Here is a 24,193-nt window from a genome sequence, read left to right as displayed (position 1 = left end):
TCATCTGCATATGCAACAAGCTTGTTTTCTAGGCCAAACCACATGTCATGTGTATATAGTATAAAAAGTAATGGGCCAAGAACACTACCCTGTGGAACACCGGATATCACATTCCTATAATCACTATGGTGCCCATCAACAACAACTCTTTGAGATCTATTACTTAAAAAATCAATAATAATGCTAAGAAACGACCCACCCACTCCCAACTGTTTCAGTTTGAAAACAAGGGCCTCATGATTAACACGGTCAAAGGCAGCACTAAAATCAAGGCCAATCATACGAACTTCCCGACCACAATCAAGGGATTTCTGTACAGCATTGGAGATTTTAAGAAGGGCATCACATGCTCCAAGGCCTTTACGAAAACCAAATTGCAAACTAGGGAGTAGATGATTACCTTCAGCAAACCTATTAAGACGTTTTGCCAGAAGACGTTCAAAAACTTTAGATAATATGGGAGTTATGGAAATTGGGCGGTAATCAGTGGGACTTGAGCTACCACAAACACATTTACATAGAGGAGTAACATTACCAATTCTCCAACTAGTGCTAAAAGCTCCTCTTCTTGCTAACTTGCGCAAAATAACAGATAACTTTGGAGCTAAGAAATCTGCTGTCTTTATAAAAAACAAAGGAAAAATACCATTTGGGTCTACACCTCCATAAGCATCAAGGTCCATCAACAGAGCTTTAATCTCATGAGATCGAAAAGCTAAACTAGTTAGTTTAGCCTCAGGAAAACAGGAATGAGGAAGTTCAAGTTTTTCATTACTCTGTTTACTGTCAAAAACATCAGCCAAAAGGGTTGCCTTTTCCTTTGGACAGTGAGTGACTGAGCCATCTGGTTTAAGTAAAGGAGGAACTGTTGCATCTACACCAAAGAGTGCAGATTTAAGGGTAGACCACCATTTATGTTCCTGAGTTGTGCCAGAAAGTGTTTCTTTTATGGTTAAACTCATCCCTTTACCACCATGGACTTGCTGGTACGTTTCACAAAACTCATCCCTTTACACCCCAAGGACTTACTGGTACGTTTCACAAAACTCATCCCTTTACCACCATGGACTTACTGGTACGTTTCACAAAACTCATCCCTTTACCACCATGGACTTGCTGGTACGTTTCACAAAACTCATCCCTTTACACCCCAAGGACTTACTGGTACGTTTCACAAAACTCATCCCTTTACCACCATGGACTTACTGGTACGTTTCACAAAACTCATCCCTTTACCACCATGGACTTGCTGGTACGTTTCACAAAACTCATCCTTTTACCCCCATGGACATACTGGTACGTCCTTGCAAAAAAACTGCTATTTACATTTTTTTTTTTGCATATTTTTGATAGCTTTATGAGAAACTTCAGGCATTTTCCAAAAGAGTGAGACCAACCTGACCTCTCTATGAAGAAAATTAAGGCTGTTAGAGCAATTTAAAATATATATATATTGCAAAATGTGCTTGAAAAAAAAAAAACGCCTGGGGGTTAAGGGTTGGAAAGTTTCAAATAGCTTGGGGGTAAAAGGGTTAATTGGGTGTGGATTTTCATACGCTCAAATATGAACAAGTATGAAGTCTCTGGGACAACGATGTCCAAACTTATGGCTGATTACGTGAATTGGACATTTTGCTTGACAGATACCTTGACCTTCCAAATGTAATGATTTCCAGCTTTTCACATAACAGTTAATCCCCGCAAGTCTCATTACTGTACGATTAAAATTGTCGCCATGAGGGTGTTCACAAACAAGGGGTAAAACATAACCTCCTTCCAACTTTTTTAGCAGAGGTAATTAGCAGAGAAATGCACAGAAAATCTATTGGAAGACGTGATAAAAAAAAAACACTGCTTACCACATCAGTTCAGGCATAATGGGTGCAGATCTATCTCAACCTGGCTCATGAAAGTTCTGCAAGGGAGCCCCTTCAAGGCCAGAACAAGTCTGTATACTACCTGAAAAACCACTCATATTCCCTATGCACACTGAAAAAGAGAAATCACTGTAAAAAGAAAATGGCACCGCGAATCCAATATGGAGTCACGATCGTAGAGTGGGAGACCCCTCTGCGACGGCAACCAGAAGAATGGTCGGCTCATACTCACCTAGCGTGGAGATGAGCTGGTAACCATAAACAGTTGCCAACACGTCACAAACTTTTCCGGTTGTAACAAAACGACTTGGGAGTAAACCCGTATAAATAACTTAGAAGTTTGTATCCGCAAAGGAACAAAATGTTGATACATATATGATTATAATCAAAACTAACTACAATATCTGAATCATGAATACTGTATATACACAGGAATGTGCTTCTCAAGATACAATACAGTAAAACAAACCAAAAATTATAAAATGCCTAGGTACATTTGATTTACCCTAGCTTGCTATATTCTGGTAATTTGTAAACATTATCGAAAAGCTCCACCATAAAACTTAGCAGTCCTTTTTTTTCCTTTTCAATTAGTACAGACAGCATTACAGAAGTAAGAACATTGAAAGAATTTTTTTGTTTGCCGGTAGTTCCAAAACACATTCCACACCTTTGTCGATAGAAATAAATTACTTAATATGGCACCCTTTGAAATGAAATACAGCATTTGCTAAATAAAACGAGAGAGAAAAAAGATGGCTTCGGGGATTTTTCAAAAATAATTAAATTGACTGATGCTAATCATGATAAAACCTACATTTCTACTTTCAAACTAATGAGTTGAGTCTTACTTCTCATAGGGATAAAGAAACAAATTTAAAAGTAATGGCATTCTTTATGACTAAAGATGTAAAAACTCCTTTATAAACCATTTTAAATAAAGCAGAATCTGTTGAATTACAATATCACTTAATAAATACTCCCTTAATTAATCTTCGGCCTCGCTCTTGGCATCCTCATCGTCGTCGTCCTTCTTTTCTTCGTCCGAATCGACATCGATGCCGCCCATTCCCACCTCCTCTTCCTCGTCGTCGTCATCGCCGGCAACTTCCCTGTTTTCTTCCTCGGCCTTCTCCAACTGTCGGGCCAGATCAGCTTCCTCAACATCGGTCACAATCTGAAGAAGAAATTAAAGTATAATATATAAGATCAAAATACGCAATCTATCAAATATGTAAAAGACAACTGATATGAACTTCAAGATACATTTGAGTACATAATACTGTACAAAAAATTACACATAAAACTTCTGTAACTAAAAATTTAAATCTCTTAAAATTATATGATAAAAAATTCAAGATCAAACTATGCAATCTATCAAATATGTAAAAAAAAAATTATGTTAACTTCAAGATACATTTGACTACATAATACTATCCAATGGACTACACATATTTATATAACTAAGAATTTCAATCTCATAATTAAAAAATCTAACGGGCAAATAACGAAATAAAATAAAGTTTTCGCACAAGTCTCATTGACAAGAAAAGTTTGATATATAAAAAAAAAATGATTAAAAAGATGCAATACGATTTCATAAAAATACAAGCATACTATGGATATTACCTTTCTGACAGGTGTAAATAAAATTAGACATAATACCAAATCAAAATAATCCTCAAATATCCCTAGCAGTACCAGCCGAACCCAGTTGAGTCCCTTGTCAGGCTGGGAGGAACATAGAGAAGAGACGTCCCCTTTTTTGTTTCATTTGTTTGATGTCGGCTACCCCCCAAAATTGGGGGAAGTGTCTTGGTATATGTATGTATGTACATACATACATATACCAAGGCACTTCCCCCAATTTTGGGGGGTAGCCGACATCAACAAAGAAACAAAAACAAAAAGGGGACCTCTACTCTCTACGTTCCTCCCAGCCTAACAAGGGACTCAACCGAGTTCAGCTGGTACTGTATCCTTTAAAAAGAAATATCAATTTCATTTTATCTTATACGATCTAAGATGATCTTACCTTAGGGGCCATCTTGATTACCAATGTACCGCCAAATCCGGTAATCTTATCGGTAACTTGCTGTATGGCATTTTCCAAGGCCTTAAGACCATCCTGCTTCTCAGTGGTTTGCGTGGTCATAACTGAAATAAAGTAACGGCACAGATGTTAATTAAACTAAGGCTTAGAGAGAGAGAGAGAGAGAGAGAGAGAGAGAGAGAGAGAGAGAATATTTATACCCGTTTCTGTATATAGTTTTATAGATTTAGTTAGGTTTTTTCTAAGTTAGAGAGAGAGAGAGAGAGAGAGAGAGAGAGAGAGAAAGAGAGAGAGAGAAAGAGAAAGAGAGAGAGAGAGAGAGAGAGAGAGAGAGAGAGAGAGAGAGAGAGAATATTTATATCCGTTTTTGTATATAGTTTTATAGATTTAGATAGGTTTTTTCTAAGTTAGAGAGAGAGAGAGAGAGAGAGAGAGAGAGAAGAGAGAGAGAGAGAGAGAGAGAGAGAGAGAGAGAGAGAGAGAGAAAGAAAGAAAGAGAGAGAAAGAAAGAGAGAAAGAGAGAGAGAATATTTATATCCGTTTTTGTATATAGTTTTATAGATTTAGATAGGTTTTTTCTAAGTTAGAGAGAGAGAGAGAGAGAGAGAGAGAGAGAGAATATTTATATCCGTTTTTGTATATAGTTTTATAGATTTAGATAGGTTTTTTCTAAGTTAGAGAGAGAGAGAGAGAGAGAGAGAGAGAGAGAGAGAGAGAGAGAATATTTATATCCGTTTTTGTATATAGTTTTATAGATTTAGATAGGTTTTTTCTAAGCTACACACACACAGAGAGAGAGAGAGAGAGAGAGAGAGAGAGAGAGAGAATTAGGAATTAACACATTAATGAACCTTGGAGTAAAGTAAGTAGTATTTTGTTATTCTTTTTAAATCATTTTCTCCATTCAGCTTTACTCTTGGAACAATACAAACAGTTTTAGAAAATTCCAAAAAATGCGGACAAATATAACTAAAATAATGTCATCAGCTAGTTTCAACATTAAGGTGGTTTTTGCTAAACTACCTTTCTCAGACATGAGGCATTTGGTTGACATCATAGAATTGAAAGATGGGCATAAAACACACGACGCTTTAAATTAAAACTTATGAAGTGACTGTCAAAGATGGGCATAAAACACACGACGCTTTACATTAAAACTTTTGAAGTGACTGTCAAAGATGGGCATAAAACACACGACGCTTTTAATTAAAACTTATGAAGTGACTGTCAAAGATGGGCATAAAACACACTACGCTTTACATTAAAACTTATGAAGTGACTGTCAAAGATGGGCATAAAACACACGACGCTTTAAATTAAAACTTATGAAGTGACTGTCAAAGATGGGCATAAAACACACGACGCTTTACATTAAAACTTATGAAGTGACTGTCAAAGATGGGCATAAAACACACTACGCTTTACATTAAAACTTATGAAGTGACTGTCAAAGATGGGCATAAAACACACGACGCTTTAAATTAAAACTTATGAAGTGACTGTCAAAGATGGGCATAAAACACACGACGCTTTACATTAAAACTTATGAAGTGACTGTCAAAGATGGGCATAAAACACACGACGCTTTAAATTAAAACTTATGAAGTGACTGTCAAAGATGGGCATAAAACACACTACGCTTTACATTAAAACTTATGAAGTGACTGTCAAAGATGGGCATAAAACACACGACGCTTTACATTAAAACTTATGAAGTGACTGTCAAAGATGGGCATAAAACACACTACGCTTTACATTAAAACTTATGAAGTGACTGTCAAAGATGGGCATAAAACACACGACGCTTTACATTAAAACTTATGAAGTGACTGTCAAAGATGGGCATAAAACACACTACGCTTTTAATTAAAACTTATGAAGTGACTGTCAAAGATGGGCATAAAACACACGACGCTTTTAATTAAAACTTATGAAGTGACTGTCAAAGATGGGCATAAAACACACGACGCTTTTAATTAAAACTTATGAAGTGACTGTCAAAGATGGGCATAAAACACACGACGCTTTACATTAAAACTTATGAAGTGACTGTCAAAGATGGGCATAAAACACACGACGCTTTTAATTAAAACTTATGAAGTGACTGTCAAAGATGGGCATAAAACACACTACGCTTTACATTAAAACTTATGAAGTGACTGTCAAAGATGGGCATAAAACACACTACGCTTTACATTAAAACTTATGAAGTGACTGTCAAAGATGGGCATAAAACACACTACGCTTTACATTAAAACTTATGAAGTTACTGTCAAAGATGGGCATAAAACACACTACGCTTTACATTAAAACTTATGAAGTGACTGTCAAAGATGGGCATAAAACACACGACGCTTTTAATTAAAACTTATGAAGTGACTGTCAAAGATGGGCATAAAACACACGACGCTTTACATTAAAACTTATGAAGTGACTGTCAAAGATGGGCATAAAACACACGACGCTTTTAATTAAAACTTATGAAGTGACTGTCAAAGATGGGCATAAAACACACTACGCTTTACATTAAAACTTATGAAGTGACTGTCAAAGATGGGCATAAAACACACTACGCTTTACATTAAAACTTATGAAGTGACTGTCAAAGATGGGCATAAAACACACGACGCTTTACATTAAAACTTATGAAGTGACTGTCAAAGATGGGCATAAAACACACGACGCTTTTAATTAAAACTTATGAAGTGACTGTCAAAGATGGGCATAAAACACACGACGCTTTACATTAAAACTTATGAAGTGACTGTCAAAGATGGGCATAAAACACACGACGCTTTACATTAAAACTTATGAAGTGACTGTCAAAGATGGGCATAAAACACACGACGCTTTACATTAAAACTTATGAAGTGACTGTCAAAGATGGGCATAAAACACACGACGCTTTACATTAAAACTTATGAAGTGACTGTCAAAGATGGGCATAAAACACACGACGCTTTACATTAAAACTTATGAAGTGACTGTCAAAGATGGGCATAAAACACACGACGCTTTACATTAAAACTTATGAAGTGACTGTCAAAGATGGGCATAAAACACACGACGCTTTACATTAAAACTTATGAAGTGACTGTCAAAGATGGGCATAAAACACACGACGCTTTACATTAAAACTTATGAAGTGACTGTCAAAGATGGGCATAAAACACACGACGCTTTACATTAAAACTTATGAAGTGACTGTCAAAGATGGGCATAAAACACACGACGCTTTACATTAAAACTTATGAAGTGACTGTCAAAGATGGGCATAAAACACACTACGCTTTACATTAAAACTTATGAAGTGACTGTCAAAGATGGGCATAAAACACACTACGCTTTACATTAAAACTTATGAAGTGACTGTCAAAGATGGGCATAAAACACACGACGCTTTACATTAAAACTTATGAAGTGACTGTCAAAGATGGGCATAAAACACACGACGCTTTTAATTAAAACTTATGAAGTGACTGTCAAAGATGGGCATAAAACACACTACGCTTTACATTAAAACTTATGAAGTGACTGTCAAAGATGGGCATAAAACACACGACGCTTTTAATTAAAACTTATGAAGTGACTGTCAAAGATGGGCATAAAACACACTACGCTTTACATTAAAACTTATGAAGTGACTGTCAAAGATGGGCATAAAACACACTACGCTTTACATTAAAACTTATGAAGTGACTGTCAAAGATGGGCATAAAACACACTACGCTTTACATTAAAACTTATGAAGTGACTGTCAAAGATGGGCATAAAACACACGACGCTATTAATTAAAACTTATGAAGTGACTGTCAAAGGTGGGCATAAAACACACGACGCTTTTAATTAAAACTTATGAAGTGACTGTCAAAGATGGGCATAAAACACACTACGCTTTACATTAAAACTTATGAAGTGACTGTCAAAGATGGGCATAAAACACACGACGCTTTTAATTAAAACTTATGAAGTGACTGTCAAAGATGGGCATAAAACACACGACGCTTTTAATTAAAACTTATGAAGTGACTGTCAAAGATGGGCATAAAACACACTACGCTTTACATTAAAACTTATGAAGTGACTGTCAAAGATGGGCATAAAACACACGACGCTTTTAATTAAAACTTATGAAGTGACTGTCAAAGATGGGCATAAAACACACTACGCTTTACATTAAAACTTATGAAGTGACTGTCAAAGATGGGCATAAAACACACGACGCTTTTAATTAAAACTTATGAAGTGACTGTCAAAGATGGGCATAAAACACACGACGCTTTACATTAAAACTTATGAAGTGACTGTCAAAGATGGGCATAAAACACACTACGCTTTACATTAAAACTTATGAAGTGACTGTCAAAGATGGGCATAAAACACACTACGCTTTACATTAAAACTTATGAAGTGACTGTCAAAGATGGGCATAAAACACACGACGCTTTACATTAAAACTTATGAAGTGACTGTCAAAGATGGGCATAAAACACACGACGCTTTTAATTAAAACTTATGAAGTGACTGTCAAAGATGGGCATAAAACACACGACGCTTTACATTAAAACTTATGAAGTGACTGTCAAAGATGGGCATAAAACACACGACGCTTTTAATTAAAACTTATGAAGTGACTGTCAAAGATGGGCATAAAACACACGACGCTTTACATTAAAACTTATGAAGTGACTGTCAAAGATGGGCATAAAACACACGACGCTTTACATTAAAACTTATGAAGTGACTGTCAAAGATGGGCATAAAACACACGACGCTTTTAATTAAAACTTATGAAGTGACTGTCAAAGATGGGCATAAAACACACGACGCTTTACATTAAAACTTATGAAGTGACTGTCAAAGATGGGCATAAAACACACGACGCTTTACATTAAAACTTATGAAGTGACTGTCAAAGATGGGCATAAAACACACGACGCTTTTAATTAAAACTTATGAAGTGACTGTCAAAGATGGGCATAAAACACACGACGCTTTTAATTAAAACTTATGAAGTGACTGTCAAAGATGGGCATAAAACACACTACGCTTTACATTAAAACTTATGAAGTGACTGTCAAAGATGGGCATAAAACACACTACGCTTTACATTAAAACTTATGAAGTGACTGTCAAAGATGGGCATAAAACACACTACGCTTTACATTAAAACTTATGAAGTGACTGTCAAAGATGGGCATAAAACACACGACGCTTTACATTAAAACTTATGAAGTGACTGTCAAAGATGGGCATAAAACACACTACGCTTTACATTAAAACTTATGAAGTGACTGTCAAAGATGGGCATAAAACACACTACGCTTTACATTAAAACTTATGAAGTGACTGTCAAAGATGGGCATAAAACACACGAAGCTTTTAATTAAAACTTATGAAGTGACTGTCAAAGATGGGCATAAAACACACTACGCTTTACATTAAAACTTATGAAGTGACTGTCAAAGATGGGCATAAAACACACGACGCTTTAAATTAAAACTTATGAAGTGACTGTCAAAGATGGGCATAAAACACACTACGCTTTACATTAAAACTTATGAAGTGACTGTCAAAGATGGGCATAAAACACACTACGCTTTACATTAAAACTTATGAAGTGACTGTCAAAGATGGGCATAAAACACAAGACGATTTAAATTAAAACTTATGAAGTGACTGTCAAAGATGGGCATAAAACACACTACGCTTTACATTAAAACTTATGAAGTGACTGTCAAAGATGGGCATAAAACACAAGACGATTTAAATTAAAACTTATGAAGTGACTGTCAAAGATGGGCATAAAACACACTACGCTTTACATTAAAACTTATGAAGTGACTGTCAAAGATGGGCATAAAACACACTACGCTTTACATTAAAACTTATGAAGTGACTGTCAAAGATGGGCATAAAACACACGACGCTTTACATTAAAACTTATGAAGTGACTGTCAAAGATGGGCATAAAACACACTACGCTTTACATTAAAACTTATGAAGTGACTGTCAAAGATGGGCATAAAACACACTACGCTTTACATTAAAACTTATGAAGTGACTGTCAAAGATGGGCATAAAACACACTACGCTTTACATTAAAACTTATGAAGTGACTGTCAAAGATGGGCATAAAACACAAGACGATTTAAATTAAAACTTATGAAGTGACTGTCAAAGATGGGCATAAAACACACGACGCTTTACATTAAAACTTATGAAGTGACTGTCAAAGATGGGCATAAAACACACTACGCTTTACATTAAAACTTATGAAGTGACTGTCAAAGATGGGCATAAAACACACGACGCTTTTAATTAAAACTTATGAAGTGACTGTCAAAGATGGGCATAAAACACAAGACGATTTAAATTAAAACTTATGAAGTGACTGTCAAAGATGGGCATAAAACACACGACGCTTTACATTAAAACTTATGAAGTGACTGTCAAAGATGGGCATAAAACACAAGACGATTTAAATTAAAACTTATGAAGTGACTGTCAAAGATGGGCATAAAACACACGACGCTTTAAATTAAAACTTATGAAGTGACTGTCAAAGATGGGCATAAAACACACTACGCTTTACATTAAAACTTATGAAGTGACTGTCAAAGATGGGCATAAAACACATGACGCTTTTAATTAAAACTTATGAAGTGACTGTCAAAGATGGGCATAAAACACAAGACGATTTAAATTAAAACTTATGAAGTGACTGTCAAAGATGGGCATAAAACACACGACGCTTTACATTAAAACTTATGAAGTGACTGTCAAAGATGGGCATAAAACACACGACGCTTTAAATTAAAACTTATGAAGTGACTGTCAAAGATGGGCATAAAACACACTACGCTTTACATTAAAACTTATGAAGTGACTGTCAAAGATGGGCATAAAACACACGACGCTTTACATTAAAACTTATGAAGTGACTGTCAAAGATGGGCATAAAACACATGACGCTTTTAATTAAAACTTATGAAGTGACTGTCAAAGATGGGCATAAAACACAAGACGATTTAAATTAAAACTTATGAAGTGACTGTCAAAGATGGGCATAAAACACACGACGCTTTACATTAAAACTTATGAAGTGACTGTCAAAGATGGGCATAAAACACACGACGCTTTAAATTAAAACTTATGAAGTGACTGTCAAAGATGGGCATAAAACACACTACGCTTTACATTAAAACTTATGAAGTGACTGTCAAAGATGGGCATAAAACACACGACGCTTTACATTAAAACTTATGAAGTGACTGTCAAAGATGGGCATAAAACACACGACGCTTTACATTAAAACTTATGAAGTGACTGTCAAAGATGGGCATAAAACACACGACGCTTTACATTAAAACTTATGAAGTGACTGTCAAAGATGGGCATAAAACACAAGACACTTTACATTAAAACTTATGGACTGTCAATAGAGGAATAGCTTCAATATTCTATAGTGTGCATTGCTATTTTGTATAATCTTTCTTACTGAAGTGATAATCTGTCACGTATCATCGATCTAAATACTTTACGGTGATGGCCATTCATAAGTTAATTACCAGTTACTCACAAGAAACTGTAGTAACATAACAGAGACTATCATCTTAAACTAAGATTACAGAATTGTCAGACTCGTCACAAGTGCTCCTTTCATTTTCCAAAGTGCAGAAACCATGATTATTATTATTATTATTACTATCCAAGCTACAACCCTAGTTGGAAAAGCAAGATGCTATAAGCCCAGGGGCTCCAATAGGGAAAAATAGCCAAGTGAGGAAAGGAAATAAGGAAATAAATAAATGAAGAGAACAAATTAAGAATAAATAATTCTAAAAAGAGTAACAACGTCAAAACAGATATGTCATAATATATATAAACTATTAACAACGTCAAAAACAAATATGTCCTATATAAACTATAAAAAGACTCATGTACGCCTGGTCAACATCCTTACATCACACGCGAGTACTATGCATGCATATCATCTCCCATAGCACCCTGTGAGTTCAGTTAATTACCTCAACCTCAGATCATTCTAATGCATCGCCAAGACGCTAACATCCAAAGCTGGGATATTTAGCCGTTCCAACCTTTCACTCTAAATTAGGAAATGTTCCTCTCTGAAAATTGATCAATCCTTTTACCCCCAATGGACGTACTGGTACGTTTCACAAAACTAATCCTTTTACCCCCAATGGATGTACTGGTACGTTTCACAAAACTCATCCCTTTACCCCCATGGACATACTGGTACGTCCTTGCAAAAAACTGCTATTTACATTTTTTTTATTTTTTGATAACTTTATGAGAAACTTCAGGCATTTTCCAAAAGAATGAGACCAACCTGACCTCTCTATGGCGAAAATTAAGGCTGTTAGAGCAATTGAAAAAATATGTATTGCAAAATGTGCTTGAAAAAAAAAAAACGCCTGGGGGTTAAGGGTTGGAAAGTTCCAAATAGCCTGGGGATAAAAGGGTTAACAAACACTACATAAGAGGACTAGATCACTGCATATCCATCACATTTCCATGTGTCAGTGGAGTGTGACCTTTTCAATTAAAAGATTACATGCTTAAGTCTGCAGTGGTTTTAATCAAGATGTTCTTACTCTCAGGTTCGTTATTCCATAAAACCTTTAATTTGAAGAATTCAGAATAGCTAGTTTCAATAAGGCTAATAGAAAATTAGAGGGGATACCACAATAGAGTATTTCATATATATCCAATTGATTACATAAATTAACCACTCGCCTACAATCAAACCCTTCTTAAGAGGGCAGTTAAAAACAAATATATAAGAGTATATCATTATGAAGCTTCATCTGTGGTGGATAATGTGGGAGGGTGGGCTGTGACACCATAGCAGTACCAGCTGAACTCGGTTGAGTCCCTTGTTAGGCTGGGAGGAACGTAGAGAGTAGAGGTCCCCTTTTTGTTTTTGTTTCTTTGTTGATGTTGGCTATCCCCCAAAATTGGGGGAAGTGCCTTGGTATATGTATGTATGTATATCATTAGAAAAACATGACAAGGACATGGTCAATTTGAAGCGATGCCAGAGTAATAACAACACTTGACAGTGCATTGGTAAAATGTAATTATAAATCAGGAAGTCATGGAAAGTTAGAATGTTCAGAGGCTGGAAAACAGACCTTGACATAAAACAAAGATTATTTGAACGTGATAAGAAAAAGGGACAGTTGGCCAGAAAGTAGTAAATACGGAAGTACCAGAATGAAGGTCCAAAACACTTAGGAAAAGGAGATATAGATGAAGACCACAAACAGATGGGCATCCAGACAGGGCGCGCAACATTGAAGACATAGGAGCAGATTTGTTAAATTTCTATCCACCTAAAAGGAAACAACTATGGGGTACCATTTCAATACTTGCACGCAACCAGTTGCCTAAGGTAGGGAGGATATTTAGCGCTGCTGTTTCAGTTTATAAAATGAATGTGCATGAGCATAATTACAAAATAGCAATTTATCTTTCATTTCACTTTATAATATATTGTTCCTAGGTGATTTTTTCTATCTCAACTACCACAGGGCAAATAAATGTGGGGCCTAAGATACCCCATTGCAAAAAATATTTCAGTAAAATCAATTAACCACCCAAAAACAAACAGGAGATAAAAATTGCCTTGGGAAACAAACGAAACATTAAAATCCTTTCAACAGGTCTACACAACACTTTCCCCTATATAGAAAGCCCAGCAGTAAAATCCGTTTTAACCCTTTTACCCCCAGGCTATTTGGAACTTTCCAACCCTTAACCCCCAAGGAGTTATTTTTTTCCAAGCACATTTTGCAGTATATTTTTTTTAAATTGCTCTAACAGCCTTAATTTTTGTCATAGAGAGGTCAGGTTGGTCTCAATCTCTTGGAAAATGCCTGAATTTTCTCAAAAAATTATCAAAAATAAGAAAAAAAACATTTTATAGCATTTTTTTGCAAGGACGTACCGGTACGTCCATGGGGGTAAAGGGATGGCTTTTGTGAAACGTACCAGTACGTCCTTTGGGGGTAAAAGGGTTAAGAAACACGCATCACAATCCCTTTTAAGAAACGTGCATCACGCTTTCCACTCACCATAAAGAGGAGGAGCAATCAAGTTTATTCTTATGGGGATTTCTTCTGTTGATTGTGAAATTCCTTCGAACAGTGCACTCTTGACGGCGTCAATACCCTCGTATTCAAAACACGATACTTCTATGTCCGCCCGGATCTTAACCGCCTGCGACTGCAGCTTACGTTGAATTTGAGTTAAAAGGACTGTCTTGGTTTCTTCATCCAAATTACATTCTTCCAAAATACTTGTGTCGCTGCAAAGAGAGAGAAACGATGAAATAAAAAGATGAACACCTAAGCAAAAGGAAAATAAATGCCCGTACAGAAATGCACAATCAACTGTATGTACTGATAAAGTGTGCGACTATTCAGAAGGAAAATGTACGCCATGAAAACAAAATAGTTGCTTTTCATGTATACTGTAAAACGCCTGATATCAATACTTAATGTAACCCTTACAAGATAACCCATATGATTTTGAGCTTATAATCTAACAATGTCAAGACTACTTAATAGTCTCCTACTCCATGTAAGCTATCCCTTTGTAAGGGTAGAGGAGACACTTTAGCTATGGTAAGCAGCTCTTCTAGGAGAAGGACACTCCAAAATCAAACCATTGTTCTCTAATCTTGGGTAGTGCCATAGCCTCTGTCCACAGTCTTCCACTGTCTTGGGTTAGAGTTCTCTTGCTTGAGGGGTACACTCGGACACACTGTTCTATATTCTATCTTATTTCTTTTCCTCTTGTTTTGTTAAAGTTTTTATAGTTTATAAAGTGATATTTATTTCAATATTGTTGCTCTTAAAATATTTTATTTTTCTTTGCTTCCTTTCCTCACTGAGCTATTTTCCCTCTTGGAGCCCCTGGTCTTACAGCATCCTGCTTTTCCATTATTAATAATAATAATAATACAGCTCGTAGTCTTATGATAGTTATAAACTTTTATAGAGTGGGTTAGTTTAGAACCTAGTATAACCATATCATTCTTATAAAATTTCAACTTATATGGATGGCCAATAGGGGCAAAGAAATAGGAAGAAGTCTTCATACCAAGGTAACTACAGTGAAAGGAACCATCATTATCTGACTGATATCTGATATAATATATTCCCTTCAAAATATCTTAACCCTTTTACCCCCAAAGGACGTACTGGTACGTTTCACAAAACACATCCCTTTACCCCCATGGACGTACCAGTACGTCCTTGCAAAAAACTGCTATTTACAATTTTTTTTTGCATATTTTTGATAATTTTTTGAGAAACTTCAGGCATTTTCCAAGAGAATGAGACCAACCTTACCTCTCTATGACAAAAACTAAGGCTGTTAGAGCAATTTGAAAAATATATACTGCAAAATGTGCTTGAAAAAAAGTAACCCCTGGGGGTTAAGGGTTGGAAAGTTCCAAATAGCCTGGGGGTAAAAGGGTTAACTTATAATTTTGTCTCCTGAACCCTACGGCACCATGACTTGGGTTTAAATGTGAATACTATGGATGTAGATAAGTAAATTTGTATAGAGAAGATATACTGTATTTGTATATCAGCATTAATGTTTGAATTCTGATCCAACATGATTACGTTACCTTGCTCCTTGTCACTAATATATGTTAAGATGTCTTCTTTATTATTATAAAAAAAAAAAAGCAATTATACAGTACATTATTATTATCATTATTATTACTTGCTAAGCTACAACCCTAATTGAAAGAGCACAATGCTATAAGCCCAGGGGCTCCAACAGGGAAAATAGCTCAGTGAGGAAAGGAAACAAAGGAAAATAAAATATCTTAAGAAGAGCAACAAGATTAAAATAAATATCTCCTATATAAACTAAAAAAACTTTAAACAAAATAAGAGGAAGAAAAATCAGATAGAATAGTGTGCCTGAGTGTACCCTCAAGCAAGAGAACTCAAACCCAAGACAGTGGAGGACCATGGTACAGAGGCTATGGCACTATCCAAGATAAGCGAACAATGGTTTGATTTTGGAGTGTCCTTCTCCTAGAAGAGCTGCTTACCATAGCTAGAGTCTCATCTATCCTTACAAAGAGAAAAGTGGCCACTGCCAGGTGTATGAATACAGAAGAGGATGTGTAAGGAATAGGCCAGACTATTCGGTGTATGTGTTAGGCAAAGGGAAAATGAACCGTAACCCGTGAGAAGGATCCAATGTACTACTGTCTGGCCAGTCAAAGAACCCATTACTCTCTAGCGGTAGTATCTCAACAGGCGGCTGGTGGCCAGGCCAACCTACTACCTGCTAGCATACTGAAAATTAGTGAAATTGTATAATCAAAGTACAATAATATATTAAAAATATTCGGTACAAAGTCTCAAATACAAATACTGTACATGACCCTAATACCCAAAGACTGGATATACTGTATAAAGTACAGTACAGTATGTACTCCCCCCCCCCCCCCGGTGAAGCAGTAGCACAAATATGAATGAGTTTAGATAAGACTAATACAATATAGCTAATTTAAAAAGCATTTTGTATTTTTCCTAGCTATACAATCCACAGACCTTTTAAATAGGGTTGTCTTTAACCCTTTTACCCCCAATGGACGTACTGGTACGTCCTTGCAAAAAACTGCTATTTACATTTTTTTTGCATATTTTTGATAACTATGAAAAACTTCAGGCATTTTCCAAAAGAATGAGACCAACCTGACCTCTCTATGACATAATAAGGCTGTTAGAGCAATTTAAAAAATATATATTGCAAAATGTGCTTGAAAAAAAAAAAAAAATGCCTGGGGGTTAAGGGTTGGAAAGTTCCAAATAGCCTGGGGGTAAATGGTTAAGGAACGATGAGGAAAAAATACCTTTTGTGTCTTTTTTTTTTTTTTTGCTACCTCCCAAAATTGGGGGAAGTGCCATGGCAAATTAAAGCGTCCTCAGCGGCACTCGATTGGCCCTTGAATTGTTAAATAAGTAGTTGGTTAACTCGAACTGAGGGGTAGTCGAGCTAGGAAATTTAATTCAAAAGAATCAAATTTGTATGACTTGAAAATAGAGAAATTCCTTTTAAAATTTGGTTGTTTTTATGTGTACACAAAACTTGTCCTTTAAAATAGGATGACTCGCTCATTGGTGAGATAAATCTCCTAGAACTAAATTTGAAGGTTCTTTTCTTCCCTGGACATGTCACATTCTCCCATGAGTAGTCTCGACCTTGTCCTGGAAATACACTGAAGTCACAATTAGAAGCATAAACACTCAGGTGGACACTTGTGTGAAAACCAGAGGAACAAAAAGTGCACATCTGAAGTGACTGAGCTAAATGCACTACAAGTCACTTGAGTTATCTCAAAAGCATGAAGTTATCCTCTTTGGAGGCTGAGAATGGAGCTGATGCTCCAACTGAACACACCCTACTGGTACTGGTTCAGCCAAGAGTGACTGCTTTAAGTCCCAAGGAACTTTTAGCTAAAGGAATTCTAACATGACTATCTTCTTCGTCAACTTCTCAAAGAAATGTCCAATAATGGAGAAAGGATGAGATTAGTAGAGGAGGAAGAGAGGGTGAACTCTCCTTCTTCCCTTTACCTACCATTCTTAATTCACAGAGGAGACATGGTCTGGGTGACCGATAATAACTGCGCTCCCTACTAGGAGGAAACTCGGGGAGCTACAAGAGTTTCCTCAGCCAAAACAAAACCCACCACTATGGGGGTTTTGTCACAAGGGAAGCACTGGGAACAGACACTGACAATGCAACACAGACCATCATCCAGGGAACACAGTCAGCAGTACATGAGCCGACCACACGAATCATTTTAATGATCAGGTAAAGTCCAAATGGATAACTCCTTCGAGGAGAGAAAATATCATGAAGCGAGACAAGTTATACTTAGAGTTCATCGTCTTCTTGATTTGAAGAGTGAGAACAACAATCACAAAAGGGGGAGGTGCTTACAGTCACCACTTCACAAAGATACACCTCATGAATTCAAGGAGGTTTATATTTTCATAGGAACAAAATTCGCCTCACCAAATGTCTACCTATTGGTTCGCTTCCACTTTTAAGCAAGCGTGCTCACAAATAAAAAACAACACTTCAAAATAAAAGTGAGAAAATATACAACAGTCAAAGAAGAAAGCAGTGACACATCTGTGCCTGCCGCATCCAATGACCAAGTGGCTATTGTATTATGTGATAAACCAATGAGGGGGACTTCCATCTTCTGCCACCTCTCGTTAATCACAAGTCTTCTTAAACGTTTAATGTACGTTCTAGTGCCGCTGAATATACATTCATATTTTAAAGGACAAAAGGTTTGTATAAGCGTGGGAACAAACCTTGTTTTCTATCAAATATAATTTCTTGAACGACTTTTCAAATAGTTATCTTTACACACTTTCAGAGAACTACGTTAAAGAAACCTATACTTACGTAACAGCTTGTTTAAAAACATCGTAAGCACACGCCTGCTTCTTGTATTTCTCCTCAAAGTGCCAGGCGGTTGTACGATAAAGTTCCTCTACTTGATCTTCTGAGGTATAACCTAAAAGTTCTCCTACGTGGCGAATGATTGAATTCACTGCCTTGGCCTTGGCAAATTTTTCAGTACACCTTTCAACGTCTTCCTTTGAGACTCTTCTTTTGGAGAGATCAATGTAACCTGAGAGAAAAAAGGGAAAAGTAAATTATGTTAAACAGTATAAGCAGCCATGATAATGGGGGATATAGGCCTGATAGAAAAGGGGCAACCAAGTAATATTATCCACTAGTATAGACATGATAATGGGAAATAAACCTGAGGGAAAATGGGCAAATAATTAACATTATCAAGCAGCCATGATAATGGGGGATTTGAGTGATAGAAAAGGGGCAAACAAGTAATATTATCCACTAGTATATAGACATGATAATGGGAAATAAACTTGAGGTAAAAGGGGCAAATTATTAACATTATCAAGCAGTCATGATAATGGGGGATTCAAGTCTGATAGAAAAGGGACTAACAAATAATATTATCAATTAGTATATAGACCTGATAATGGGAAATAAACTTGGGGGGAAAATGGGCAAAAAATTAACATTATCAAATAGTATAAACAACTATGATAATGGGAAATATATATTCATAGGGAAATTGGATTAATGAATTTGGGCGATATAGCCCCGCGCTAGGTACCGTGAAGTTATTCGGTACCCAAATACAAGTGGGAGAAAACCCTACAGTTGCACATGAATATAAAGGTCAACCAATGCTTTTCTCTTTCACTAAATTGAGAATGGCGAAATTCAGTTTCCCCTTTTCCATAATTAATTGAGATCTACGTAACTCTTTGTATGAGGCAAAGCCTTATTGCAAAATGTTATTTTTATTAATAAAATAAATTTTTGAATATACTTACCCGGTGATTATATAAGCTGCAGCTCTGCTGCCCGACAGAAAAACTCTACGTTCAAAATATGCCAGCGATCGCTATGCAGGTAGGGGGTGTACATCAACAGCGCCATCTGTCTAGCAGGTACTCAGTACTCAATGTAAACACAGAACCAATTTTCTCCTCGGTCCACTGGGTCTCTATTGGGGAGGAAGGGAGGGTCCTTTAATATATAATCACCGGGTAAGTATATTCAAAAATTTGTTTTATTAATAAAAATAACATTTTTCAATATTAAACTTAGCCGGTGATTATATAAGCTGATTCACACCCAGGGGGGTGGGTAGAGACCAGCATTACTTGTTTACATTATTATGAGCTAAGTATTTTGTATTTCATTTTAGCAGTTATTCAAAATAACAAACATAAAATAAATAAGTACCTGGTAAGGAAGTCGACTTGAACAATTACTCTGCCTTTTTAAGTACGTCTTCCTTACGGAGCCTCGCGATCCTCTTAGGATGCTGAGCGACCCCTAGGATCTGAAGTATCAAGGGTTGCAACCCATACAACAGGACCTCATCAAAACCTCTAATCTAGGCGCTTCTCAAGAAATGACTTTGACCACCCGCCAAATCAAGTAGGATACGAAAAGCTTCTTAGCCTTCCGGACAACCCAAAAACAATAATAAAACATTTCAAGAGAAAGATTAAAAAGGTTATGGAATTAGGGAATTGTAGTGGTTGAGCCCTCACCCACTACTGCACTCGTTGCTACGAATGGTCCCAGAGTGTAGCAGTTCTCGTAAAGAGACTGGACATTCTTAAGATAAAAAGACGCGAACACTGACTTGCTTTTCCAATAGGTTGCGTCGATTATACTTTGCAGAGATCTATTTTGTTTAAAGGCCACGGAAGTTGCGACAGCTCTACTTCGTGTGTCCTTACCTTCAGCAAAGCTTGGTCTTCCTCATTCAGATGGGAATGAGCTTCTCGTATTAACAGTCTGATAAAATAGGATAAAGCATTCTTTGACATAGGCAAAGATGGTTTCTTAACTGAACACCATAAAGCTTCAGACGGGCCTCGTAAAGGTTTAGTTCGTTTTAAATAGAACTTAAGAGCTCTTACAGGACATAAGACTCTTTCTAGTTCATTTCCAACCATACGATAAATTTGGAATATCGAACGATATTGGCCAAGGCCGAGAAGGCAGCTCGTTTTTGGCTAGAAAACCAAGTTGTAGAACATGTAGCCGTTTCGGATGAGAATCCGATGTTCTTGCTGAAGGCATGAATCTCACTGACTCTTTTAGCTGTGGCTAAGCATACCAGGAAAAGAGTCTTTAAGGTGAGATCTTTCAGGGAGGCTGATTGTAGCGTTTCGAACCTGTCTGACATAAGGAATCTTAGTACCACGTCTAAATTCCAACCAGGTGTAACCAAACGACGCTCCTTCGTGGTCTCAAAAGACTTAAGGAGGTCCTGTAGATCTTTATGTTGGAAAGATCTAAGCCTCTGTGACGGAAGACTGATGCCAACATGCTTCTGTAACCCTTGATAGTGGGAGCTGAAAGAGATCGTTCTTTCCTCAGATATAAGAGGAAGTCAGCTATATGAGTTACAGAGGTACTGGTCGAGGATACGGATACTGACTTGCACCAGTTTCGGAAGATTTCCCACTTCGATTGATAGACTCTAAGGGTGGATGTTCTCCTTGCTCTAGCAATCGCTCTGGCTGCCTCCTTCGAAAAGCCTCTAGCTCTCGAGAGTCTTCCGATAGTCTGAAGGCAGTCAGACGAAGAGCGTGGAGGCCTTGGTGTACCTTCTTTACGTGTGGCTGACGTAGAAGGTCCACCCTTAGGGGAAGTGTTCTGGGAACGTCTACTAGCCATCGAAGTACCTCGGTGAACCATTCTCTCGCGGGCCAGAGGGAAGCAACTAGCGTCAACCTTGTCCCTTCGTGAGAGGCGAACTTCTGCAGTACCTTGTTGACAATCTTGAACGGAGGGAATGCATATAGATCTAGATGTGACCAATCTAGTAGAAAGGCATCTATATGAACTGCTGCTGGGTCCGGGATTGGTGAGCAAAATATTGGGAGCCTCTTGGTCATCGAGGTTGCGAAGAGATCTATGGTTGGCTGGCCCCAGGTGGCCCAAAGTCTCTTGCATACATCCTTATGGAGGGTCCATTCTGTTGGAATTATTTGTCCCTTCCGACTGAGACAATCTGCCATGACATTCAAGTTGCCTTGGATGAACCTCGTTACTAGTGATATGTCTAGACCTTTTGACCAGGTGAGGAGGTCCCTTGCGATCTCGTACAACGTCAGAGAGTAGGTCCCTCCTTGCTTGGAGATGTACGCCAAAGCCGTGGTGTTGTCCGAGTTCACCTCCACCACTTTGCCTTGAAGGAGAGACCTGAAGCTTTTCCAGGTCAGACGTACTGCCAGAAGCTCCTTGCAGTTGAAATGCATTGTCCTTTGACTCGAGTTCCATAATCCCGAGCATTCCCGACCGTCTAATGTCGCACCCCAGCCTACGTCCGATGCGTCCGAGAAGAGAACGTGGTTGGGAGTCTGAACAGTTAGGGGAAGACCCTCTCTAAGGTTGATATAGTCCTTTCACCAAGTCAGACAAGACTTTATCTTTCCGGAAACCGGGATCGAGACCGCTTCTAGCTTCTTGTCCTTTTTCCAGTGAAGAGCTAGATGGTATAGAAGAGGACGGAGGTGTAGTCTTCCTAGTGACACAAATTGATCCACGGATGACAGTGTCCCTACCAGACTCATCCACAGCCTGACTGAGCAACGTTCCTTCTTCAGCATCTTCTGGATGGATAGCAGGGCTGGGGGCTGATCGTCTTGTTCAGCAACGTCCTCATCAGAGGGTTCCTCATCCGAAACTGATGAGGAAACGGCAACGGAGTGGGCAACGTCTGACTCGCTGAATCCGGTCGCACTGGTGGATGCGTGACGGAGCCGGACGCAATATCATGGAACTGCTGCACAGTCTGTGAACTGTCAACAACCATGGGTGCGCGAGGAAGTACAGCGTCAACCCGAAACTGTCTAGACCGTCTGGGTTGTGCAGTCAACACCCTACCGGGTTGCTGAGGTTGACGCACTGCGTCACAACAAGTCACCTCTGCTGGTTGTTGAACGTCCTGAACGTCAACAACCACCTCAGAGCGTCGCTTAACGTCAACGTGCGACTGGCAACCCACACTGGGTCGCATCGGTGGAGGAACCACCTCAACTGGCAGACGCGAGTAGGTTACCTCAGCGTCAACAGGGCGCACAACCGACCGGTTGGAAGGTTGTTGGCCAGAAGGAGGAACCACCTCAACTGGCAGACGCGAGTAGGTTACCTCAGCGTCAACAGGGCGCACAACCGACCGGTTGGAAGGTTGTTGGCCAGGAGGAACCACCTCAACTGGCAGACGCGAGTAGGTTACCTCAGCGTCAACAGGGCGCACAACCGACCGGTTGGAAGGTTGTTGGCCAGAAGGTTCTTCTCCGCATTTAAGTCCTCTATCAAGGACGCAAGCTTGGACTGCATGGCTTGCAGCAAAGCCCATTTAGGGTCTACGGGAGCAGGTGTGGCAACAGACGGGGTTAGCGACTGAGGCGGAACCGTTTACCATCTCTGAAAGCCTTGTGTGTGACATAATAGTACAGCAAAACTTCAAAGGCTTGACAAAAGCTGAGAAGTTGACCTGTAAACAACTTGGAGCGTCTCCTGGCTAGGCGCCAGGGCGAGTCTACCAGAATTGAGAAGTCTATCTGGGCAGAGGCATGAACTCCCAAGCCGAGAACTTCTCTCGTGTCATATCAGACTCTCGCTCTATAAGCCAGTTTAAAAGAAGGGAAATCAAAGGCTGTATCCCTAAAAACTCCTCCTGGTGCAAAAACCAGTCGCCTAGCCAACGTAACGCTCTCTAGGAGAGCGAGAGAGCACTAGCTTAAAAACAACGGCTTCGAAGTAGCTAGGCCTAGTGTAAGTTCTGACGTTTAGGCGAACGAGGAGCAGCAGTTACAAGATCCGGACGAAGATCCTTAAAAAAAATCATCATGATTTAATTAAAGTCCATAGGAGGCTAAGCAGCTTAAGGCTCCTCTCCATCTGACAGAGTCCTCAAGGGAATATCAGTAGGAGGGAGAACAGCAACTTCCTCATCCACAGGAACCTTGTCCGATAAAAGCTAGGTTACCTCAGTGAGTCTCTCACTGGTGCATAAGTAGCAGACCAGAAGGCAACGTCATGTAACTGCTTGACAGTCTGTGAACTGTCAACAACTGAACTGTCAACCACAACAGGTGTGTGAGGACGTACAGTGTCCACTCGAGACTGCTTTGACTGTCTAGACTGAGCAGTCAAAACAACTCTAGAATGCGGAAGTTGACGCACCGCGTCAAAACAAAACAACTTAGACTGTTGTTGTACCTCGCGAACGTCAATGGAAGATTCCGTGCGTCGCTGAACGTCAACATGCGGCTGGCAGGGTACACTGGAACGCATGGGTGGCGGGACTCTCTTGGAGTGCGGGAGAAGGTCGCCTCAGCGTCCACAGGACGCACAACCGTGGTTGGTTGTAGGCTAGAGGTTGGTGCAGTGTCAACCTTCTCCGCACGAAAGTCCTGCATCAATGACGTTAACTGAGACTGCATGGTCTGCAGCAAAGACCACTAGGGTCTACAGGAGCAGGTGCGGCAACAGACGGTGTGACTGCCTGATGCGGTACCGCTTTGCCTCTCTTAGGAGGTGAGCAGTCGTCGGAAGACTGCAGCGAGTCCGAACTGACCCAGTGGCTACAACTGGGCCGTTGGACTTGCGC

General features: G+C 38.6%; 1 protein-coding gene across 2 annotated transcripts in view; it reads right to left on the bottom strand.

Moving 5' to 3' along the window:
* Positions 1-2,752: 2,752 nt before the first annotated feature.
* Positions 2,753-24,193, bottom strand: part of eIF2alpha (eukaryotic translation initiation factor 2 subunit alpha) — a 36,379-nt gene continuing 14,938 nt past the window's right edge. For both annotated transcript variants that reach the window (XM_068363855.1, XM_068363856.1), the window contains exons 3-6: positions 18,415-18,643; positions 14,034-14,266; positions 3,913-4,034; positions 2,753-3,054 (exon numbers count right to left, since the gene is read on the bottom strand). In XM_068363855.1, the coding sequence (XP_068219956.1) occupies positions 2,866-3,054; positions 3,913-4,034; positions 14,034-14,266; positions 18,415-18,643 (773 nt within the window). In that variant the 3' untranslated portion in view covers positions 2,753-2,865. The remainder of the gene's footprint in view (positions 3,055-3,912; positions 4,035-14,033; positions 14,267-18,414; positions 18,644-24,193) is intronic.

Source organism: Palaemon carinicauda, chromosome 40 (assembly GCF_036898095.1).
Source record: "Palaemon carinicauda isolate YSFRI2023 chromosome 40, ASM3689809v2, whole genome shotgun sequence".
NCBI lineage: Eukaryota > Metazoa > Arthropoda > Malacostraca > Decapoda > Palaemonidae > Palaemon > Palaemon carinicauda.
The sequence above is the reverse complement of the archived record's forward strand: the minus strand, read 5'-3'. Positions and strand labels throughout refer to the sequence as shown.